Here is a 26,067-nt window from a genome sequence, read left to right as displayed (position 1 = left end):
ATATTTTTTTAATTTCCTTACAGAAAAGCAGGGACACATGATTTATACACTGGTCTATTTTTCTCAAATTCAATTGGGGAAAAATTGAAAAGTAAAATTTATAAAGTAGAAAAGCATCTGGATAGTAAAAGAGACCCCAGGCTTTCATTTAATGTGGCAATTTGTCTGACTATATGCTTAGAGAATGCAGTAATGAGAGGCAATCCCGGGAGCCCTGAATTCTGTGGTATTCTACAGAGGAAGGTGAGTCCCATTCCTAGTCGCTTATAAAACTTTTTCCACTGCTTCGGGAAAAGAAAACTAAGAAAGCTAATTTCGAAGGCTTCTTCAGGTAACCTGATGATGTATTAAAACAACGGTGCCCTATAATAAGGGCTACTCAGTTTCAACATCTCTTCTCCTGGCACTCTGGACTGAGTCTTACCTTGAATATCTGCAACTCCTCCAGTACTACCTCTTCCATATTCCACTTTTCCTTTGAAATGCTGACAACTTTGAGGACAGTTCCAATGTCTGAAAAAACACAACCCATGATCCCATTGTTTCTATCTCAAAAATTAGTGGTAAGCATATCCCTAGAAACCTTCAAATTATTCCCCTCACTTCTCTTTAAATGCCTTTCAAAAAACAGATTAAATGAAACATGCATGAAGGGAAGCTTAATGTATAAGTTTTGTCCTCCCAAAATATATCTTTTAGCAAGTAGAACACCCATTTATAGAGAGAATGTTAAAGGATGCATATTCAGAGTATATTCTTAACAAAAGTTATATATATATATATATGTATAATTTAAATATTGTTTGAAATGTTAATAGAGCAAACGTTTTGGACCTTAACTTAAAAAGTTAAAAATATATTGAGATAAATTCTCTCTCTTCCTTCCATGTAATATATATTTATTAAGTAGTTATTATATCCAATTCACCATGAAAGACAGATATATATGCTTTTAATAATGTTGTCAAATGAACAAAAAAATTGTTGAAGCTATCTGAGGGAAATTGTAGCTCACTCTTCAAATGTATTCTATCTTCAGAATCCTTAATAGATGAGAAATGGAAGGTTTGTTTAAAATTATTTAAGTTCAACTTAATACAAGGTTGATAATGCAAACCAAAAATTGACATTTAAAAGAGGTATCTTAAATACATCATCTTACATTGAAATTCCATGAAGTATCAGGTTAGTACAGAAAGAAAATTAAAAGAACAGTTTAGAAAAAGAAAAAAAATCCCACTTTAATTTATACAATATAGGCATTTTTAAACTTCTGAGCACTGGGGTTGGAGTATAGTAATGTATATAATAATGATCCTGTTTGCACAAAATAGTCTGAATTATTTAATTGTTTTTAAATAACTCTGGGATCTTTAAAGAATATTAAATGTACATTTTTCCAAATGTCAACATTAAAAACCTTTCTTAGCAGTCTATAATTTTCTCAGTAAAGGTTAGATAGTACCACCTAGTGGCTAAATGGCATTCATTGCAGTGAATTGTTGAAGACCTAGTTTTGGGTGGACAGTACAAATTAAGTGTCAAACTTGTGGGAATTAATAGCAACTAATTAATTCTACTTTTGACCCTTCAACAGCCGTCTCTGTTGTCTTGGGAATATCCCTTATTTTTCTGGTTTGTGGAATTGCCATCTGCAAAATAGGTTTGACAATTGATGACAAAGGTCCTCTGATTCTGCCACACACATACTTCCTAATAAACCTAACTTCTATAAGACCCATAATTTTTTAAAATAAAATTATTCTACAATTTTTTGAACTCTTAAATATCTATTGTAATAAAAATTTTTGTTTGTTGAAAATTCTTAATTTTTAATTCTTTATGAAATGCTTGATCCATTAAGTTATATAACATGATATGGAATACAGTGCTTTTGTTTTAATGATACATGTTATCTTTACTGCCATTAGAATTTGCATGACATTATTAGCTAATACTTTTACTTTTTTTGAGATTAAGTTTTTCTTTTTATAAAAACATTTTAATCGTTTTATAGTTACTGAGTTGACAAAGAAAAATACAATGGGCTTAAAAACTGGGTCTAGGAAATACATTTTAATGCACAGAATTCAAGAAGAAAGATCATCTCCAAGAAGTTTCTATTTAAAGGTCTCCACAAAGTAATGTTTAATGTTTCTGAAAATCTGTCTTAAGTCAACTAAGTCAGTGATTCTCAAAATCAGGTGAAGGAATCTTTTGGGAATATACTTGTAAAGAGAGGGAAAGGCAAAGTTTGAAAATAAACATTACTTTGCCCTACTTGTTTAATTTGAGTTCAAAATCATTCAACAAATATGTATTGAGCATGTAATGTAGAGCAGGCACATTGCTGTCAAATACATTTTGAAATCTCAAATATGAAGTTGGGAGATATTTATGATTATCAATTAAAAGCTACATAATTTTAAGAAATGCTGACAAGGTTTTATCTAATAATTACTCACTTTTATTTTGACCAATAAATATTTTTGAAGTTTTTCTTCTCTTTGTCTAATAATGAAAAATTCCTTTTGAAAAAATCCTAATCTAGTTTTAGCTTACCTGTTCCAAGAAACATTACATCGTACTGGCCATCTTCTGCAACGACATGATCCACCACTATCTGTGTCAGTCTGTAATCCACATTGATTCTCTTGAATGTTGGTCCTCCTGCAACTGGGTATACGGACTTATACATCACAGAGTGCCGCTTTATGAAACTGATGACATCATCTGGAAAATCTCGGGTGGATTTAATCAGTGGGTCATAGGTTTTGCTTGGACACTGAAAAGAAATGCGGAGGAAAGTAAAGACATTGTTTATGCACCTGAGAAGTTCACACTTATTTCCAATAAAGTTTGTATAGTTTATCATCAATAATATTAAATGAATGGACAACCGAGTCAATATGGAATCATGTGTACTTGTAAATAAATGCAGTGTGCCTCCAATAAATTTAAACCCAGTTTTCTCCTTCAAAAATTTTCTAAATTACATCTGCATTTTATAATGTTTCCATAGTGAATTCTCTTCTTATGAAGATTATTTCTTCTGAAGATTGTTTCTAATGAAGATATTTGAAATCTAACTTGAAATAACTGTTAAGAAACTGATCTATAAACATGAGAACATGTGGAAAGCCATTATTTTCAATTTCCTTTGAGTAATTTATAATTTCAGTTCAAATGAAACCATGTTTAATTAAAAAATAAAAAAGGAACAAACAGTTCACAAAAATTTCAAAGTATTTAATAGTTTGAAATTGTAATTATGTAGTTTCTTTTATAATTAGTGTGAAAATTACACTTTGAACAATTCAACAGCTCTTCTCCTAAAGAGTCTGCGAAGAAACCCTTAGGGAATTTTAGACTTCTGTCTAAAATTGCCTTATGTGCCTTTCAGCATCCACTAAATCAATAGTTAGCATGACCTGCCCCCTGGTGGCAAGAGTAAAAAGTTCAAAATGGTTCAAATCAAATGAATTTTATGTGCCTTTATCCAAAAATTAAGAGGAAAAAATACCTTAAAATTAGACTTTTTTTTTCCAGAAAATATCACCTCTCCCACATCCTAAATCCATTTTATGTTTAAACATATTGCAATTTAGGAAGGCACCTCGTATAGAACGATTCTTTTATCACATTTGAATTCTCAATGGACTAATGCATTCTTTTGGAGAGGAAAACTTTAGTCAATTGATGCAGTTATAGAGAATAAAATGATTGACAGTAAGGAAAGTTTTTTTTTAATGGTGCTTTTCTTTATTTCAGTTTTTAGAGAAGGTGGAAACAGTCTCCATGGAACTGAACCATTTATACTTGGCACTAATTAGAATCATGCCAAGGCTCCAAAAACATAATGTACTTCTCAAAATATTCAAGAGGGTCATTCTTAGGGAGCTGAAGATACTAGAACTAGTCCCAGTATTTGACTTTGACCCCAAATTTTATACCAATAAAATCATAATGGCTCATTATGAATTAGAAGAAATATCAAAGAGGTTGTACTAAAAGTCTGTTAATGTTTTTCTATAAATAATTTATCTTTAACAAAAATTTTCAATGTCTGGTATTAGGAAACTGATACTTTCTTGATATTTAGTTATTTGTCCCAGGTCTGCACCAGAGAGATTAGAAATGTCCTAGAATATTAGCCACTTTGCATTTACTTAACATATTCTTAACTGGATGTTGGTCTAAAGATCTAAGTCTGCACGTTCAGTCATTATTTCCAGCACTTAACCTTCAGCCAAGCGGAATCCGTTAACTCGATAATGGAAGAACCTTGCATTAAATAGATTAAGCAGGGACTCAAAATGGATATGGAGCTCAAATGATACAAAGCTCTTGTCCAATTATAGGCTACATGTTTGAGGCTCAGTCAAAGACGATTCATAGTAGGCTTATAATGCCTGCGGTTCAATCTGGTTGGCGTATCATTAAAATCAAAGCCAGAGCAAGATTTTGCCTGCACACATTTTTTAAAAAGCCCTCCAACTTCAGAAAAAATCACTTTTGACTTTGCAGCTGTAGTTGTGCAGTAGCCAAAGTTTTCAACGAAATAATATCATGACATTCAAGCCATAGTTTTTGATATCAAATTGTTAAATAATTAGAAATTTTAATGCAAGAAAGTATAGCTGAATGAAAATATGAACATTTAAGAAAAAAATAAATATGAATTTTCCTCATTGCTCTGACACAAAAGGTTTAAGTGTAATAAAATCTAAAGGAAAAAAAAGGAAAACCTGGTTTCTATTGACTAAAAAATGATCTTTGAAAATATATATTTTTTCTTACGGCAGCTTTTCCTCATGGCATGTTGCCAGTGTTTGGATAAGATCTTTATCCTCTCAATTGCTATGTGTGATATCTCAGGTCTGCGTCTCCACTATGCTTGCACAAATGAAAATGATTTGGTGGAGTTACTCTCTGAGGTTCAGGATAGTACAGTTTGAATCAAATATTGTTATTTTAGTACATTCAAACCAGGGGAATTTTTGCTTTGATATCATATAGCTGTGCCGCACACAGATCTAAAAATAATGAGATGCCAAGCAATGTATGTAGGTAAGAGTAAAGTAGGAAAGAAAAATTCCGTAAAAGAAAAGAGAAAGTGTAGGGAAATGCTACATCTAAAGTGGATGGTCATTCATATTCATATTATTTTCCTTTAACAAATTCTAGAAAATTCTCCTATGGCAGCTATACATCTCAGGTATTAGAAATCTAGTGGGTTTTTCTCTGTATGTATGTAGTTTTAATTTCTAGGTATTAGCACAACTCACCTGAACATACCATAGGGGGCCATTTATTTCTGCCTCCAGTTTTCTTACATTTGCCAGATTAGCTCCTAGGAGCGTAGGAAATAAATCAGGAAACTTATTTGTGTCTCTACCCGCTGTTGTAAAATACTCAAAGATAGTATTCTTCTCTTGTGCTGGAAATATTAATACCAGCACAAAAGAAGAAGAGAAAATAGAACCTGCCTAGACACACCCTGAGATGAAAGTGGAAACCTGACAGCAACAAGCCCTGGTTCAGGGCCTATCTCCCATGGCTGGCTGCCACAGCTGGCTAGGTGTGATCATGTTATGCTTGGCAAGTCCGCGTGTTTGTCTAGGGCCTTTAGTAGTGGAATGGGAAGCAATGGATAAGAGGAGAAAAATTGTTTTTATCCAATGAGAGAACTTTTCCCCTTGGCAAAGCCCCAGACAGCTGTCAAAGGTTTTTTTCTCCCCGCAGCTTCAGGCTATTCTCTACAGGTTGCAGTTTCCTTTTAAACAAGACAGAGGAATGACTAATGTGAGGGAAGACATGGCAAAAGGAAGACTGAAGTAGGCTTTCATTTTCAGAAGCCTGAGTTTTATTTATAGAGTAAAAACACAAATGTAACAGTTGCCATCTTATCCCCCTGCTTATTCATGGAAGAGTCAACCTACAACAGATAAAGGCAAGGAAAGACCCTGTATTAAATATCAGAGACAAAGAGGCCAGGGGCAAACATATAGAGGTAATTTCTCTCCTTCCCTCTCCCTCTGTTTTGCTTTAAGGTTCCCTTTCTCTTAGAGGAATTTCTATGCCAGAAAAAGCAAAACACTATTGAACATAGTAAATAGCCTGGGATTTGAGGAACTTCATTTTAAAAGCAAATTGTTTGCCCTGTGGAAAATAAAGCTGAAAGCCAGTTGGGAAGGTTAATTTCTTTTGGAAGCCCCTTGACCATCTCCATTTTAGGGAAACATGGCCTACACACAGTTAAAGGGAAATGATAGTGATATTTTGTGATACATCTCCTTTAGTGTAATCTGTTTTAGGAATCTGGACTCAGGATGTCCAGAGTCTAGTCCAACCCCTGCTTCTCCCTTCTAGAACCAAAACCAGGAATGAATGAACAGAACTAGAGATATCCTCAGTAATTTAGAGAGATGATAAAGTAATTGTTATCCAATAAGTAGAAGGTGATAGAGTGAGCGAATATTAAAGAGAAAATAAAACTGTGAATTCAATATGATAGAGAGACATGACTGAGCCACTGATGCCTAAAATGAGATATCCCCAAAAGTTTTCCACAGATTTTGAATTAATTAGGAAAGACTTGCTTAAATGAAACAAACAAAAACAATAAGATGTTAGCTACATTCCTCAGGTACACAAATGGGAAGATAGTGTGAGGCACTATGAGAGAATTCCTGCATCATACTCTGTAGTTTTCAGTCTCCTTTGGTAAGACTATCATAGTCTAACACTAGACAAATTAGTAGAAAGTTCTGGATATTATTTTTGAATTACATTTTTTCTTTGGTCAGTTACACCTATGTTTGAAAGTCAACTGTAAAACATGTCTTTTAAAACTCTTACTTAATGTGACCAGCATAGTTTACAATTAAAATCTAATGTATGAGGTTAAGAAATACATATATTCTGAAAACCATCAGCTGTTTAGGAAAAGAATGTATTTAGAATCATGCTAAAGCTCAAGTCAAATAGTTTAGGTGGGGCAGAAAGAGAAAACAGGGTAGCTAAAAAGTTTTGAACTTGTGGAATCCATGGTTACCTCAAACCCCTGCTGTTGAGAAGATTAAGCAAGGTAAAATTTGGAATTTCTAAGCAATATTCTAGTTCTAGTTGAAGAACACATTACATACTTCAAGTCTGCTATGGAAACCCAATTGTTGATATTATGTATTATTATCCTATGATCTATCTTCTCCAAGATTTACTTTTGTAAAGCAAAATCAGAAACCAGGCTCAGGCATGGCAGTGATGCCTTGATATGTTAGAGTAAAAAAGACCTTTCTACAACCGAACAGTATGCCAGGGCCCAGAGCTGGTTCAGGGTAGTGCATTTGTAAGACGAATTTTTCAGTGGACCCAGAATCAAAAGAACTTTATAATTTTTCAATGACTCTTACAATGTTAGAAAGTCTAATGATTTAATGGGAAATAAATGACTGTCAGATACATCTACACGTATATCTCAAGTTTGGAGGTTTTATCTTATAGCAAAAAAGAGGAACAATAAAGGCCCTACAGCAAAGAGAGGAAATTTTTAGCATTTGCCTTTGATTTTCTCTAGTGAAAACCAATGTGAGTTGTACATGATGGGGCTTTTTGTTAGACAAAGATTTGAAATCTTGCAGAGGGAGAGATATTTCATTATTTTACATTGGTGATAGTCGAAAATATTTTTTTTCTTAATAAAGTTTTACAGAACATTCTTAGTCAAGTTTTGTTAACCAAGATTTATAGGATATTTTATTTTATTTTATTTTCTCACTAAAAGGACGTATTATATTCAGAAGTAAAACCATGGAAGACAATTAGCAGGAAGAAGGAGGTTAGCTTAGTGTTTTTGATGTTTTATGTGGCTTAATGTTTGTTTTCCCAACATAAAAGAAATATTAAACAAGGGTCTTATTGAACACAGCAGCAGCTTTTGGGGTTCTGTGTCTCACTTTGCAATCTGAGCTGACCATGCACACAAACAACTGTGTCTAAGTGACCTGCAATTGGTATTGAGCTTGGCACCGCCTACTATTATATGGGTGTTTTCCAGCAAGGAAAAGTAGAGATAATTGCCAATGATCAGGGAAACCGAACCATGCCAAACTATGTCACCTTTACGGATACCAAACAATTGATTGGTGATACTCCAAATAATCAAGTTCCAATGAACCGTGCCAGCATGGCTTTTGATGCCAAATGTCTGACTGGTTGCAGATTTGATGATGCCATTGTCCAGTTTGATATGACATATTGGCCTTTCATGGTGGTAAATGATGCTGGCAGGCCCAAGGTCCAAGTAGAGTACAAGAGAGAGACAAAAAGCTGCTCCCCATAGGAGGTGTCTTCTATGTTTCTGACAAAGATGAAGGAAATTGCAAAAGTCTACCTTGGAAAGACTGTTACTAATGCTGTGGTCACAGTGCCAACTTACTTGAATGTCTCTCGGTATCAGGGCTATCAAAGATGCTGGAACCATTGCTGGTCTCAATGTACTTGGAATTATCAATGTGCCAATTGTCACTGCTATTGCTTACAGTTTAGACAAAAAAAAAGGTTGGAGCTGAAAGAAACATGCCCATCTTTGACCTGGGAGGTGGCGTTTTTGATCCTCACTATGGAGGATGGAATCTCTGAGGTGAAATCTACAGCCAGAGACACCTACTTAGGTGGAGAGGACTTTCATAACTGAAATGTCAACCATTTTACTGGTGAGTTATAGTGCACACGTGGAAGGACACAGTAAGAACAAGAGAGCTGTCTGGTTTCTCTATACTGCTTGTGAACTTGCTAAGCATACTCTTCAAGCACTGAAACCAGTACTGAGATCAATTCTCTTCATGAAGGAATCCACTTCTATATCTCCATTAACTGTGCCCAATTTGGAGAATTGAATGCTGAGCCTGTTCTGTGGCACTCTGGACCCCATGGAGAAATCCATCTGAGATGCCAAACTAGACAAACCACAGATTCCTGATATTGTACTGGTTGGTGGTCCTAATTGTATCCCCAAGATTTAGTAGCTTCTCCAAGGCATCTTCAATGGAAAATAACTGAGTGAGAGCATCAATCCTGATGAAGCTGTTGCTTATGATGCAGCTGTCCAGGCAGCCGTCCTATCTAGAGACATCTCAAAATGTTCAAGATTTTCTGTTTTTGGATGTCACTCCTCTTTCCCTCGATATTAAAACTGCTGATGGAGTCATGGCTGTCCTCATTGAGTGTGATACTACCATTCCTACCAGGCAGACACAGACCTTCACTACCTACTCTGACAAGCCTAGCATGTCATTGCCAAGGATAAAAACCTACTTGGCAAGTTTGAGCCCACAGGTGTACCTCCTGCACCCCATGGTGTTCATCAGATTGAAGTCACCTTTGATATTAATGCAAAGGGCATCCTCAATGTCTACTCTCACTGATGACAAGGGCCATTTGAGCAAGGAAGACATTGAGCCTATGGTCCAGGAAACTGAGAAGTACAAAGCTGAAGATGAGAAGCAGAGGGACAAGGTGTCATCCAAGAATTCACTTGATTCCTATGTGTTCAACATGAAAGCAACTGCTGAAGATGAGAAACTTCAAGTCAAGATTAACAATGAGCACAAACAGAAGATTCTTAGCAAGTGCCATGAAATTATCAACTGGCTCGATAAGAATCAGACTGCAGAGAAGGAAGAATTTGAACATACACAGCAAGAGCTGGAGAAGTCTGCAAGTCCATCATAACCAAACTGGACTAGAGTGCAGAAGGCATGTTAGGAGGAATGCCAGGGGGATTTCCTGGTGGTAGAGCTCCTGCCTCTGGTGGTGCTTTTCAGGGCCCACCACTGAAAAGGTTGATTAAGCCAACCCAACTATAGATGTAGCATTGTTCTACATAGTTAAAACACTGAAGAACCCAAATTTGTAGCAAATTCTATGGCAGTTTTAAAGTCGAGCTGCTATACTAAATTACTGGACATTCTCAATACTTGAATATGGAACATGTGCACAAGGAAAGGAAATAACATTGCACTTTATAAACATTGTATTGTAAGTGGAAAATGCAATGTCTTAAATAAAACTGTATTTAAAGTTGGTATCAAAAAAAGATTAAACAAAAGGAAACTAACCACAACCTCCACCCCTGAATAAAAAAAGATTTTGAGCTGAAAATGAGCATTTGTTTAATGTCTCTAGTGCTGGATAGTGGAAGAGGCAATGCTGGAGTGAGAAGTCCAATCTTTAGGTACTCTACCCAGGATGCTTCTTACCATGTTATGATGTTCCTTAAATATGGCTTTGTTTCAAATTTTTGAACCAAGAAATTTTCAGGAATCCTTAGAATCACCATTTTTCTCCACCTATTTTTTTTTAAACTAGATATAAAAAAAGTAAAAAGAACAGGCTTTTCTGGTGTTTGAGCTATTAATAGAAATTATCATGCATTTATGTTCATCAGCGTCCACATAGTAAAATGAACTTATGAAATATTTAAAAAGTACCTATAACTGCCTCCTTTTATTTCCCACCAAAAAATGGAGACTTAGTTGGGAAATTCATGTGTAAGCTTTTATCTGTAAAAGTAAAACTAAAACAACTAACATTTAACGCAGTAGCAATTTGGGAGTAAATGGAATTTAAAAAGGAATCATTATTTTTACAAAATCAGACATTTAGTAGTTATTTCAAAATGGTGGCAAAATGATTCAAGCGAAGTAAAACATGCATTTTATATTTGAACTTCAAAAACAAATATTTTCTCTTCACCTTTTTGATAAGGGAATGGTTTAAAACTGAAACTCACTTTTGAGCAAACGTTTACTAATACTTTACACTTACGCATAAATCTTAAAAATCCCTTGGCTACACGGAATAAAACTGCAGAGTACATCAGTTATAAAAAACCAACTATGAAGTTGGAAATTTTCTGCCTTTACAAGTCTTTCTTAGATTCTGGGTTTTCTAGCAGTCTGTTATTTTGGGCTGGATTCAATGTGGTTTCTATATCTGACCTGTATGATTGATTCACTGTATCACGGAATTTTTAATATTTTATTTCACTTGGAACTTCTTATTACCAAGACCTGGCAGGGCAACAATGATTGAAAAAATCCACCTGAACAAAATATGGCTTGTTCAAATATTCTAATTGGACACCAGAGGGCAGAAGAATCACTTGAAGTGAAGGAATTCTATACTATATCCTTTTGCATCCTTGCTTTTCTAGGCTTATTAACATTGCAGAGCAGTGATGTCATGGTTAAGCTAAGAGTTTAGGTTTGACTTTTTGTCAAAGAAGTACAGCATTCTGTCAAAACCAAAAACTTAAAGTAAGCATGACACACTGAAAGTTGTAGTGTTTATTTAACTGAGTGATAATGTCAACAGAAGTCTCACTACTGGGAGAACAACTTAGAATTCAATCTTAATAGGAATACAGATGCAGAAAATGTAAAAACAATTTTTTTAAAAATAATCTATGTTAAAGCTTTAACTTAAGTGAAATATGGCTTTTAGTAAAGGTTCTAACAATTTCATAGAAAGCAAATTATTCAGCAATACTTTTATTAAAGTAAGATGTGTTCCTCTGAATTGTACTTAAGAGAAATGGTAAGTGTAGTAAAGTTTCAAATTCATTATTACTTGTGCAGAGAATAGACAAATCTCTGGAAAAATAGCATAAAGTTCTGTTTGGTTGCTCATTTGTTATCCCTTGAAGGTAGAACAAAAGGTAGGTTAATGGCTTTTGATTTGGAGTTAAGTAGAGTAAGTTTAATTCCAGTCATAACAATTCATAAGCTGTGAGACCATGAACATATGTTTACCCTCGCTGGACTTGTTTCTTATCTATAAAATTGGGATAATAATATCTACTCTATGTGTTTGTTTTAAGAATGTAGTGAGATAACATATAAGGGTTTATCAGAGTGTCTGGATCATAAGAAGTGTTCAGTAATGACTTTGATCAAAATATTCTGGATATTTAGAGAGATAGAATCATCACTTTATGTAAACAAAAATTACTGAAATTGGGCTGCTTTTAGAAAACAAATACTCTCACTCATAGGTGGGAATTGAACAATGAAAACACATGGACACAGGAAGGGGAACATCACACTTCGGGGACTGTTGTGGGGTGGGGGGAGGGGGGAGGGATAGCATTGGGAGATACACCTAATGCTAGATGACGAGTTGGTGGGTGCAGCGCACCAGCATGGCACATGTATACATATGTAATTTACCTGCACGTTGCGCACATGTACCATAGAGCCTAAAGTATAATAATAATAATAATAATAATAATAAAAAGAAAAAAAAAGAAAACAAATAAGAAAGAATGCCAGGAAATAATGTAAAATTCAATGCAGCTAATTTTAGGTGGGACATTCGGCAGTATATCAATCAGATAAATATTAGGAAATAAGTGCATATTAGAGAATATTAACAAATAGAGAGAGAAGACTGATTAGAAAATTCAACATTCCTCTTCATTCCGCTATTTTTGGCAATATGATATTGGGAAAGTTATTTAATTATTCTGGGTATTCATTCCCTCCCCTGTAAAATGAGGGTGAATTACGTGGTCTTTATCATTCACTCCAGTTCTTACATTCTCAAATTTTACAGGCATAGTTTATCTGATACGCTGTGAAATATAATTTCAATGATTTCAATGATTTAATGGTAAAGGGTATTTGTATAACAGATTTTCACATCACATATATGATGCTCCTAAATTCAACATCAGTATTCTAAATATAAAACATAATGTAGAAAAGCAGACTAATAGCTTTGAATGCTAATAAAAAACAAGATGTTGTAAAAATGACTGAAGAAGCAATGAAGTAAAAGGCTACCTATCTATGCATGATTTTAGACATTTTCAAATTTGGTCACAGTGATTTCAAAGAGAACACATAAGTAACTAGTTATTTGGAAATAGCTGATGTCCTTAGCTACCACGGATTTCTAGATAAAGCCTGCAAACATGTTAGTAGAAATGATTGTCACTATACTAACACAAATCAACTGGATAGGGTTGATCAATAAAAATATTTAAAAATACCTCAATATTATCAGTCTCATACTAATAAATTTATATTATGTGGTTTCTACTTATCTAAAGAGAGCATAGATATAACAGTTTAATTCAGTACAACCAAAAAGAAAATCCTCCTTCTTTTAACCGCAACTGTAAAAATAAATAAATAAATTTTGACAGTAACTGGCATGTTTAAAATCTCTCTAAGTTCTATAAAAGGACATAATATTTGATGAAACAGAGTTTTCTTGGTGGAGTCTTCCAGAGGGAGACTTGGTCTTTCTGTCTCTATTACTGATTACAGCCTTAATAGGGGCTTCGGTGGAAAGATTCTTTATTAGGCATGGTTCTCAGAGCTCAACTTCAGGTGCAAATGTGTTTACATATTTTTACAGGAATAGAAATTGTATGATAAATATTAATGTTGAGAAAAAATTGAGTAATAACTTCCTTACATGACCCTTCTTTAGTCCTAATAATGCTTTTGTTTTCCCAAATTGTTAGAAAGTAAAAATTAAGTATTTATTTGATGGTTTAGATACAGGCTATTTGATAAATAATTTTGAACTTTTCAAGACAATTTCTTACAGCATAAAGACTATATTCTGAGTAGTCAGCAGAAGAGACCAGTATGTTGAACATAATTCAGTGTTTATTTTCTCATTGATGAAAAACACTCCCCACCGACATTTTTGTTTTCCTACTTTCGGGGAGTCTCTTACTCACCTTTCAGAGAAGGGTCTGTGTACTTATGAGGACAGTCATGTAAAACGTGAGTTCTCTTTAAGCTTCGCATGACATTCACAGCTCTTTTAGGCAGCAGCAGGGAAAGCGGTGACAAACACCACTTGAAAAGCATCTTAACTTACACTCGAGTTGGAAAATAATGTAACCAGGATGCATCAGCATGTAGTCATTTTGATAATTATTTTCTATTTCTGAGTATTATAGGACTCAACTGCTGGGTCTACATATGCAAATAATTTATTGTTGTTGTAATTAATGTGAATAGTCTCAGCTTCCAATTCATTCTCCTATAATATCTAGATAATTGAAAAAGAATATGGCCTGAATGGTGACAGTCTTTATTAAAAACAAATGAAAACAAACAAACAAACGAAAACCCCAAAACCAAAAAGCTCGTGTAGTAAGAAAAGGCTCAGAATGTGACAGTCTATAATATTTAACCCCAAAGTATTAATAGAGTAAAATTGACCCTTCTAGAGCTGTTTTCCCAATTTTAAACACACACACACACACACACACACACACACACACACACACAATCTCCCATGGAAGGTAAAAATATATAATTTAACATTTTTGTAGTGCAACATCATAGTATAAGAACTAATAACTGGTGGGAGTTAGTGTAAGAACAATGACATTGAATTTACAGTATGATAGTAAAGAACCAAGAATTTGGAGCTTGGGGTTGAAACCCAGCCCTATCACTAATTAGCTTTGTGACCTTGGGCAAGTTACTGCACTCGTCTATGCCTGACATTCCTCATCTGTATAATGGAATTAATAATAATAGCATGTGTTCATGGGACTATGATCAGTATTAAGTAAGTTAATATTTGTAAAACATTTAGAATAATATCCCCATATCCTAAGTGCTATATTACTATTAAAATATAAGTAAATGAAACTAGAAAGTACAGCTGTGATATTCAACGAATAAAAAATAGTTAAAAAAGTATTAGAATGACCTAGGCCAGGCATGATGGCTCGCAGCTGTAATCCCAGGACTTTGGGAGGATGAGGTGGGTGGATCATCTTAGGTCAGGAGTTCGAGACCAGCCTGGTTAACCTGGTGAAACCCCATCTCTATTAAAAATACAAAAATTAGTTGGGCATGGTTGTGCACACCTGTAATCCTAGCTACTTTGGAGGCTAAGGCAGGAGAATTGCTTGAACCCGGGAGGCAGAGGTTGCAGTAAGCCAATATTGCACCTCTGCACTTTGGCCTGGGTGACAGAGCGAGACTGACCAAAAAAAAAAAAAAAAAAAAAACCTAATTAAAAAACGGGCTAAGTACTTGAATAGACATTTCTCCAAAGAAGACATATGAATGGCCAATGGGTACATGAAAATTGTTCATCACTAATCAACAGAGAAGTTGAAAACAAAACCACAATGAGATATCACTTCATATCTGTTAGGATGTATAATATGGATAATATCATAAAAACAAAAGACGAGTGTTAAGGAGGATGTGGGGAAATTGGAACCCTTGCACACTGTTAGTGATAATGCAAAATGGTACTGCCACTATGGAAAACAGTGTGGCAGTTCCTCAAAAAATTAAAAATAGAACTACTACGTGATGCAGCAATCCTGCTTCAGGATATTTATCTAAAACAATTGAAATTAAGATATCAAAGATATATGAGATATTATCACTCTTAGATTCATTGCAGCACTATTCACAATAGCCAAGACATGGACACAACCTAAATGTCTGTCAACAGATGAATGGATAAAGAAAATGTGTGTGTGTGTGTGTGTGTGTGTGTGTGTGTGTTATATGTATATAATATATCTAGGATTTTATATCATATACCTATATACATAATATATATGAGACTTTTATCATATATAAATGTATATATGATATATGATACATTTATGCATACATACATCATACATATATTTATATATGATATGCATCATATATATCTATATACAGGTGATGCATATATAATATCTTTGTATGTGCATATAGATATCATACATATGGGATGTGTGTATGTGTATATATATATAAAATGGGACTGCATTCATCCTTGAAAAACAAGGAAATTCTACATACACTATGCAACAACATGAATGAATCTTAAGGACGTTATGTTGAGTGAAATAAGCCATTTGCAGAGAAATAAACACTGCATGATTCCACTTATATAAGGTATCTATAATAGTCAAAATAATAGAATCAAAAAGCAGAATGGTGGTTTCCAAGGCTAGGAGGGAGCAAAATGGGAAGTTACCAATCAATGGACATACAGTTTCTGTTAGCTAAGGAGAATAAGCGTTAGAGATCTGCTGTACAACATTGTACCTATACTCAACAATAATGGATGGTAAATTAAAAAATTTAAGGGGGTAGGTCTCACATGAAATGTTCTTATCACAATATTAAAAAGAGAGAAAATTTAAAAATGAGTCCTGAAAATCATAATATTATTTGAAAAAAACATGTTTCCACAGACATCGTTATCACTTTATAATCAAGTCAGAGACCATCTTTGAAACAAATTTATATTGAGGAATTATTAAGGGGAAAATAGAGATGGTTGTATAGTATGCTTCCCAAATTTAATTAAGTTATATAACAGGAAGACGGAAACAGAATTCGGAAAGCATAGCTAGTTCTCCTTTAAGAATGAACATATGGAAAGATAATATTCAGTAAAACTTGAGGAGTTAAGTCAATATTTTTCTCAGATATTTTGGTAATTATATTATACCTCTTGGTAGTAATATTCAGAATAAATCCAAAATGAAAAAAAAGCATATTTCCTCTTTAATATTAGGTCAACAAATAATCCTGATGTTAAAATAACTTAAACTGTCATAATAATATCAACAAACGTTTTAAAAATCCCTTTACTTAAAATGCATATAACAGCATTTTGAACTGCAGTTGTTTTTTGTTTTAAACAATTGTATAAACTCTAAAATACATTCTTACTTACATCATTTGTGCTTTAAACATGATTTATATTATTTGAAAAAAATTTTTGACCTAGGGTTTTCTAAAATTCCTTTCCCATTTAAAAAGTGCATGTTATTCTAAGGTACAATTCAGTAAAGAAAAGATAAATGCATACCAAAAAAGAGATAAATTAAGTGAACCATTATGATGTCTTTTCAAAGTAGATGTCTTTTCAAAGTAGAAGTGGGGATTAGAAGACTTGAGCTATCTGCAGAGCTGTATGTGAGAAATAATACTTCTTTGACATTTCCATATAATTCAGAATAGCTGTCATTCTAGATAACTAAATCTTTCCAATGATTCTATAAACATAAACATGTTGGGGATAAGCTCCACATTGTCCCCATGGTTAGATCCTTATGACATAGTCCATTGTTTCTCAAAGTAACTAAAATTCTTATTGAAATGTTAAATTTCAATGAAGGATGAAAATGCTAATACATCACTGCAAATAAATAATAGTTATTACAGCACATGTGGCTCTGGTGAATAGCAGAATTTGTTACAATTAAATTAAGAATTAAATATGAGCTTAGGAAAATAATTTGATTATTAAGTTGGATACATACTGTACCAGGCCGTGGATAAGGAATTCTCCCATCATACTGCACCCAACGATGGTCTGCACTTTCCTTGTGAGCATATGGACCGTTAAAAACTGCTCTGATGTCAGCCATGCTATACACACAAACAGCAGAGCCTTTGAAGATGGAGCTGAAAAAAAAACAACATCATTCGATCATTCACTGATGAATTCAATAAACATTGACTGAGCACATACTATCAGCAGGTGCTGTGGACAAAATTTACTTAGCATATTAAATTTGATGGGTACTGTAGACACAATGTGCCTATGTCCTCAAGTGGCTTATAGCCAAGCAATTCTAAATAAAGTGTAATAATAACTCCATTGCTAGTAAATATAGTAAGCAAAGTAGAACATGCGTTGGTACCCAGTATAGGGCTGCCAGCTAAGTTTTCAGGGAGGAGGTGTCATCTAAATTGACACCTGATAGATAAACAGAAATTATCTAAAAGAAATCCTGGAGAATAAAGAGGAATATGCATGAAAGAGTATTATATTTATTTACATGTTCTTCCATGTAATTTTATTTAAAGTTATTATAGCATAATGCCTTCCAAAGGCTTACAAAATAAAAAGTGACATTATGTACTTTTTAAAAAGAATTATTTAAATATTTGAATAATAATCCTCTCATTTGTTTTCTTACAGTGAATGAATATCCATAAACATTAGTTGCTAAATGATATATTTATATGATTTTTATTAAACTGATTTTAAAATGTTGAAACAATCTTTTTCTTTTTGGTCCTCCTTGAATTTATGAGTTTATGTATTACAGTAGCTCATCTGATACTAATTACAATTACACAGGATTAGAGAAAGTATTAAGAGGCAAAAAACTCCAAAGGAATTTTTTCAAATTTTTGCAAACTAATAAAAATTAACACTAATCAGATGTCTTTTTTTGCTTTATTTCTAGAAATAAAAAGATATTTTCTTCGAGTTGAAAACCTTTAATCATTCCCATTTTCAAAAATGAGATCACCCTTTATGATCTAAAAAATTTATTAAAAATCTTAGCATTTCCCACCTATGAGTGAGAACATGCGGTATTTGGTTTTTTGTCCTTGCGAATAGGTGGGAATTGAACAATGAGAATACATGGACACAGGAAGGGGAACATCACACACTGGGGCCTGTTGTGGGGTGGGGGGAGGGGGGAGGGATAGAATTTGGAGATACACCTAATGTTAAATGATGAGTTACTGGGTGCAGCACACCAACATGGCACGTGTATACGTATGTAACTAACCTGCACGTTGTGCACATGTACCCTAAAACTTAAAGCATAATAATAATAATAATAAAAACTTAGCATTAACAGATAAGCTAATGATTCTCTAGCATGGTGACTCAATTATTAATATTCTTGGAATGACATTAATGGGAACCTTTGAGAGGTAATGGTAAATAGGTAGGTGGAAGAAAACTAGATGCTGAGAATGGAGGTGGCATTGCCACAAAAATCACAGAATCTGCCTAGGATATTTTAAAGATATGATGACTCATGCTTGATGGCATTGCCATTATTGCAGGTTAATTATGTCTTCTTGTTGGACAAAGGATATGACATACATTCCAATGTCACCTTGGTCTCTAGGATGGCATTAAAAACAAAACAATAAAGTATAGGAAGAACAAAGAGCTAACTTGTAACTTCACACTCTGGGTGGGCAGAAACTTAATAGGAGAAAAAAATGAACTATCTTGGGGCTATATTTTCCTGGCACATATCCGTGCCTTGTGTGTGGAGCACAGTGACTTCAAAGAAAGTTCTGCAACTGGAAAGGTGCCAAGAGAACTAGGATTGAGATACTTGACTAGAGGCACTTCTTGTACCTTTTTATATTAGGATATAAATTAACAGGAAAATGGAGTCCAAAATAGCAGCTTCCTAGGATATCTTCTTTATTCTCATATTTAAACATTTACATTCTGTATCTTATAATTAACCAAATAGTATTTTGTTTTCTGATCTATTCTGAACCAATAGTGCATTTCAGTTTATGAATAAGGTATTGTGAACAAAATCAGGATTGTGCCACAGAAAAAAATTAAACTATATTGTGCATATAAAATAGATTAAAAATTTATTCACTAGGAGGCAGTAAGACCTTTTCTTCAGTACCAATACCAGTATCTTCAATTCCTCCTATACTGATGTCAATATACATTGATAAAGTTTGAGAGCAGAGCTGTGGAAAATGTGAAAACTATTTCCAACAATATAGGCTGTAACAGGGAACAGGAGTAAGGGTGTGCTTTGAACATAGTCAAATTTAAGTTACTGAATACTAAATAAAATTAAGTCTGTAGGGCCCCCATATTCTTTGAGAAAGTTTCATAGATGCTAGTACAACTTGTTTTGTTTTGTTGACAGAGTTTTGCTCTTGTTGCCAGGGCTGGAGTGCAATGGCACAATCTGGGCTCATTGCAACCTCCGCCTCTCAAGTTCAAGTGATTCTCCTGCCTCAGCCTCCTGAGTAGCTAGGATTACAGGCGCCCGCAACCACATCTGGCTAATTTTTTGTATTTTTAGTAGAGATGGGGTTTCACCATGTTGGGGAGGCTGGTCTCAAATTCCTGACCTCAGATGATCCACCCGCCTTGGTCTCCCAAAATGCTGGGATTACAGGCATGAGCCATCACGCCCAGCGATGCTAGTACAACTTTTAAGGAATTCGGAAGGTCTCAATGATAAGTACAGGAAAGCATTATGCAAAAAGAAGACAAAAATACAGGAGTAGAAAACATGAAATTGTCTTCACTTTGAGTTTTATTTTTACTACTAATAGTCCGCTCCTCTTTGAGCAAGTAATGAAAACATTCTTTGCCTAAATTAGTAAAGCAGTGAAATAGTCATAACAGCCACACCTATCTTTGTAGGGTAACTTGGAAATGATAATAGGATAGCATGTGATGATGTTTTAAAAGTTAAGAGTGTCCCATCCCATGATTATAGCCTTACCAATGAACTTAACCATTTATCCACGTATTTCCTTAGTACTATCGCTACGACACATATCATGGAAATACTTACTATGATTAATATATATGCAAACACTTTTTGTGTGTGTGTGTGTGACAGGGTCTTGCTGTGTCACCCAGGCTGGAGTGCAGTGGTACCATCATGGCTCACTGCAGCCTCTACCTTCCAGGCTTAAACAATCCTCTGACCTCAGCCTTCTGAGTAGCTGGGACTACAGGCATGTGCCTCCGTGCTGGCTATTTTTTTTTTTTTTTTTTTTGTAGAGACTGGGTCTCACTATGTTGTCCAGGCTGGTCTTGAACTCCTGAGCTCAAGCCATCCTCTCCTTGGACTCCCAAAGTGCTGAGATTATAGGAGTGAGCTGGTGAGCCCGGCCTGCATATGCCTTTTATACACAGAAAATTTATTTTGGGACTTTATCTCACAGATACATTTGTTCCTATGGAGAAGGCATATGCACAAGATTAGTCACTGAAGCATTATATGCAACAGTAGGCATTTGGAAATAACAGAAATGTCCATGTTCAGAGGACTGGTTAAATAACTTGTGGTAATCATTATAGCTAATTCTATGCTGGCATAAAAAGAAAAAAAAAGAATTTTTACACTGATATTAAATGATTTTTAAGGAACACTAAGTGAAAAGGTAAAATGAAAATAAAATGTTTACGATATGCTACTACAAACACAGGGACAAAAAGATCCTATAACTATATTGGCTTGCATACATATACAATTCTCTAGAAGCATTAAAAGCATTTTGTTGAACATACCTGGTTGTAGTAAAGACTCCGTATACTACAGGATTTCTTTCATCTCTTGTGGGGAGTAAATAAATATCTTCTATTAAAAGGGAAAAATAAATATTTACTCTTATTTTTCAGCATTACATTGCTTTTTTGTTAATAACACAACCGAAACTCTGAAAATCTAAATAGTTTATACAATTAACAGAGGCACTATATTATGCCTTGAGAAATCAAATATAAGATTGTTTTTTCTCACTGACTATGTATGGTATGGTACAATTGATAATCTCCAAGGCGGTTTCCAGTTAGAAATCTTTGATTTCATAGAAAATATAAACAAAAAAATAAGTAATTTTTACCCTCTAGTGTAAAAAATTTCTGTCCTATAATTGTGTCAACTTAGTAATTAATTTGCCTCTTTTTTTTTTTTTTTTTTGATTGAGTCTTGCTGTTTCACCCAGGCTGGAATGCAGTGGCACAATCTCTGCCCACTGCAACCTCTCCCTCCTGGGTTCAAGCAATTCTCCTGCCTCAGCCTCCCAAGTAGCTAGGATTACAGATGCCCACCACCAGCCCGGCTAATTTTTTTTTAATTTTTAGTAGAGATAGGGTTTCGCCATGTTGGCCAGGCTGGTCTCGAACTCCTGACCTCAAGTGGTCCACCCACCTCGGCCTCCTAAAGTGCTGGGATTTCAGGTGTGAGCCACCACACCTGACCTCATTTACCTATTTGGTAACAATAAGAAAATAGCTACCCCCAAATTACTGCCGTATTGACAGTAAGTTATGTGCAAATAATATTCTTTAAAAGATTAAGATGTGAAGGTGCTTACATACAATATGAGAGGTCATCCACTCTTATATATATTACTCAATGTATACTTTAAGTTGGAAAATACACAATACTGATGAAATAATTCCATGATATAGATTATCATTTTTACATTACATGGCAAAAATAAGAACAAGTTCAAGAAGCTAAAAGCTAATGATGCTGACATTATACTTAAACAAAAAAGAAAAAAGTCATTCTAGGACTTGGAAGGAGTTTTTGAGGGAGTGAAGAGGAGAAGTGAAATAGAAGAAGCTGTCTACTGCTTCTGATTATTCTTTTATCAACAAGTCGGAGGGACAGTGTTCACCAAATCTCCTGTACTTGCCAGCAGAGGGCATCCGTGGAATAAGGAATCCAAGATTTTCCTACCTAGAGAAGGTGGCTCCTTTCAAAATGAAAGACTGCATGGAGAATGGATGAACGGTGTAGTTCCAGAGCTCACACCTTTCTGTGTCTTGCTGTAGTTTTGTTTCCTTCACTTACTTTGAGGACTCTTACAAAGAGAAGAGTTACTGCATTTTGACGTGTGCCCAGACCTAGAGCACTTCCATGTACTTTGGTTGTGAATTTTAGTAAGAACCACTCCTGTAAGGTTTGCTCAGGTATAATTAATCAGGCATTTGGAGCCAAAGGGAAATAAATGCCAAGTTACTTAATTAGGCAGTAAGGCTTTTCCAAGAAAGAAGGAAAGAAGGAACTTACGAAGCTCATCAAAGTAAGTATCTGCCCCATCACTTCCAGGAATTGAGCAAATCAATCTGGCCTTAAGAAAAGTCGTCCACTTGTTTATCAGGCTGCGTTGTCCTCCTACATCATTCTGACATGAAAAAAAAAAAAGATAAATATTTACCAACACAATTGTACCACTCACTAAAACTGGCGGCTATTACAGGTAGTGTCTTATTGATGTCATTGTCTACAAAGACACTGAACCCAGATATTGAGTCCTTGAACTTTAAAATAAGGAAAAAGACAGTATTAGCCCTCAATCTTAAATGTTTTTCTCATAGTTAAATGAATTAAATACAAGCAATTCAGCTCTATTGGATGAGTAGATACATACAAGGCAATAGTAAAGGCAGCTTGAAATCAAATCTCACCTGCCAATTTTTTGCTTCATGACCTGCAAGAGACTTTTTTAAGTCTCTATTTTATCACTGATAAAAATGATAAATCTCTTGAAATACGGTTAGTTAATTTTTGTTGTTGTTTTTCAGAGATGAAGTCTTTCTATGTTGTCCAAGCTGGAGTGCAGTAATTATTCACAGGCAAGATCATTGCCTCAAACTCCTGGGCTCAAGTAATCTTTCCACATTAGCCTCCTAAGTAGCTGATACTACAGGTGCATACCACTGAACCCAGCTGAAATATGGTTGGTTTGATGAGTAAATGGGAAAAAAAGTCTATAAAATGCTTAGGATAGTCTCAGGCAATTAAGTTCAATGAATGCTGGTACTGGCTTGTATATTATTTATAGGATTAAAAACAATATTTGCAACCTTTAGCAATATGTCTCTTTATAGGCTTCAAAGTCTTTTTCAAATTTAATGTCTTACTAATTAAACATCCGTGCAACATAAACATATGCATAATAATACACATATAAAAACCATCCTTTTGCCTATAATCACAGCGCTTTGGGAGGCTGAGGCAGGAGGATCAACTGAACCCAGTAGTTTGAGACCAGTATGGTCAACATAGTGAGATCTCATCTCTACAAAAATTTAAAAAAATCAGTCATGTGTGGTGGTGTGTCCCTGTAATCCCCACTATTCAGGAGGCTGAAGGAGGAAGATCACTTAAGCCCAGCAGGTCGAGGCTGCAGTGAGCCATGTTTGTGCCACTGATTCCAGCCTGGGTGACAGAGCAAGACCCTGTCTCAAAAGCAAACAAAACAAAAACAAAAACAAATCTTTTAAAGAATATTTATCTATATTTTCCATACTTTATTTTTACTCTGAAATGGTTCATTAAAAATGTTCTTTGAGCATTTAGTAAAACATAAACACTTAAATCAATTACATAATAAACAGGATTACCCTATTCAATAATTCAGCATAAAAATTTATATTCTCATTTTTAAATTAATATATACCTGTTGATATGGTTTGGCTCTGTGTCCCAACCCAAATCTCATCTTGTAGCTCCCATAATTCCCACATGTTGTGGGAGGGACTCTGTGGGAGATGACTGAATTATGGAGGCGGGTCTTTCCCATGCTGTTCTCGTGATAGTGAATAGGTCTCATGAGATCTGATGGTTTTAAAAACAGGAGTTGCCCTGCGTAAGCTCTCTTTGCCTGCTGCTATCCAGGTAAGATGTGACTTGCTCCTCCTTGCCTTCCGCTATGAATGTGAGGCCTCCACAGGCATGTGAAACTGTGAGTCCAATTAAACCTATTTCTTTTGTAAATTCCCCAGTTTCTAGTATGTCTTTATCAGAAGCGTGAAAACAGACTAATACACCTGTGAACACTGAATAAGTATGATTTTTCATTCATTTAACTCAACTAGCTCTGCTGTGCTTATAACAAAATAAGACTAATTTATTTAAATTACTATTGAAGCCATCTTTTCCAATAATTTATTTATATTTAAGTATAAATTATATAAAATCATTTATCCTTCAATCTATGTTCTGTAAAGTTAATGAGAAGTTCACTGTTAAGTTTCAAGTCTGAATATCTAGAAACTTTCTTCTTTTATCTCTGAAATTAAACTAAATTACAGAAAGGCATTTAAATGACTACAATAAACGAGAGAATTTGAAATCTTATAAATACTATGCTTGAACAAAGGGGGAAGGGGAGAAGGAAAGGAAACCAGAGACCAGAGGTATCTTTATAGCCTTAGCACCTAACACCAAGGGCATCTATGGTATGTGATACCCAGAGTGAATCATTTTTTACATTCCTTTACCACTAAACAAAAGATACATTTTCAGTAATAGTTCTGTAAAACTCAGGAATAGTTATTATTTTCTTTATTTGCTCTTTAGGTTTATAACACACAATTTTAAAATAATAACTTTGAAATTTAAAAGCAACAACATTCAATAGAATATTTTATGTAAGAACTAAAAATAGGCACTTAAGGAACAAACTATCACACCTCATAGTTTGCACTATGTCGCACTGTTTTAAATTTTAAATGATTCCAAATCATTATGAACTTACTCTTGGAACATGAGTGTAGCTGAGTTCATGTGTGCTGGAGGCTGACTATCCACACAAATATCCATATATACATATACATAATACATACACAGTAGTAAACCACAATTTAAAATTTAGACCAACAAGACTGTTTTATGATTAGCATATTGTCACTGACACTGTCTACAATTACTGGCATGTGGTGATAATAAAAAGCACAATAATGTTTAGTTGGTTTTTGAATAATTTTTAATTATTGCTAGACAATGCACTCCCTAAAATTCCCTCCACTCAACTCCAGATATCTCACTAAATCCCTATCACTGTTGAATGAAGACATGATTAATAGTTAATAAATAACTAAGAATAAAACATAAAATTGAAAAAAATTTTCAGAATGGTATAGACTAAGGGCCAAGGATTTCATTATAGTGGGAAAATGGCAAAAGCTTCACTGAAGAGTTGGATTGAATGCTAACTTTTTACAATAATAGATGGGACCAAACTACATATGTAGAGATTGGTTCAGGTAATACGCTCAGTGCTGGAAACTAGGGAAAAGGACAATGGGTGGAACAATTCAGGACATCAAGGAGAATCAGGATAAACTGTGTTTAGTTGAAGACTGAGATCAATTAAAATAGTGAAGGAAAAAGTTATAAAAGTAAATTGGGGTAAGATGAAGGAAAGCTTTAATGCCAGGCCAAAGTGTCTGTATGTTATTAAGTGCACATGAAGAACTACTAAAAAATGTAGTAATTGGCAAAGAAGTTAAATAATCAGTTTCCTTTTAAGAAAATGTATAATATATTCTATATAGTGACTCTGTCATAAAAAGCCTGTTGGTAATTGCTCTTACCTTTATATTTTATATACAATACCTTTATTACGAGTATCATTGTTAAAAAATAAAGTATATTCCAGCCAGTTATTGGATGATTTCAGATGTCTGCAGATGCAGACAGATTTATCTAGATATGACCTGTTTTTAATGACA

The 26,067-nt window shown here is 34.4% G+C and overlaps 1 protein-coding gene and 1 pseudogene across 2 annotated transcripts in view; one reads left to right on the top strand and one right to left on the bottom strand.

Moving 5' to 3' along the window:
• Positions 1-26,067, bottom strand: part of SEMA3D (semaphorin 3D) — a 191,197-nt gene that overhangs the window by 22,683 nt on the left and 142,447 nt on the right. For both annotated transcript variants that reach the window (XM_054496706.2, XM_063667656.1), the window contains 5 exons: positions 22,619-22,733; positions 21,106-21,175; positions 17,327-17,471; positions 2,563-2,785; positions 425-513 (listed from right to left, as the gene is read on the bottom strand). In XM_054496706.2, the coding sequence (XP_054352681.1) occupies positions 425-513; positions 2,563-2,785; positions 17,327-17,471; positions 21,106-21,175; positions 22,619-22,733 (642 nt within the window). The remainder of the gene's footprint in view (positions 1-424; positions 514-2,562; positions 2,786-17,326; positions 17,472-21,105; positions 21,176-22,618; positions 22,734-26,067) is intronic.
• Positions 8,090-9,853, top strand: LOC129041274 (heat shock cognate 71 kDa protein-like; annotated as a pseudogene).

This window comes from Pongo pygmaeus, chromosome 6 (genome assembly GCF_028885625.2).
Source record: "Pongo pygmaeus isolate AG05252 chromosome 6, NHGRI_mPonPyg2-v2.0_pri, whole genome shotgun sequence".
Taxonomy (NCBI): domain Eukaryota; kingdom Metazoa; phylum Chordata; class Mammalia; order Primates; family Hominidae; genus Pongo; species Pongo pygmaeus.
The sequence above is the reverse complement of the archived record's forward strand: the minus strand, read 5'-3'. Positions and strand labels throughout refer to the sequence as shown.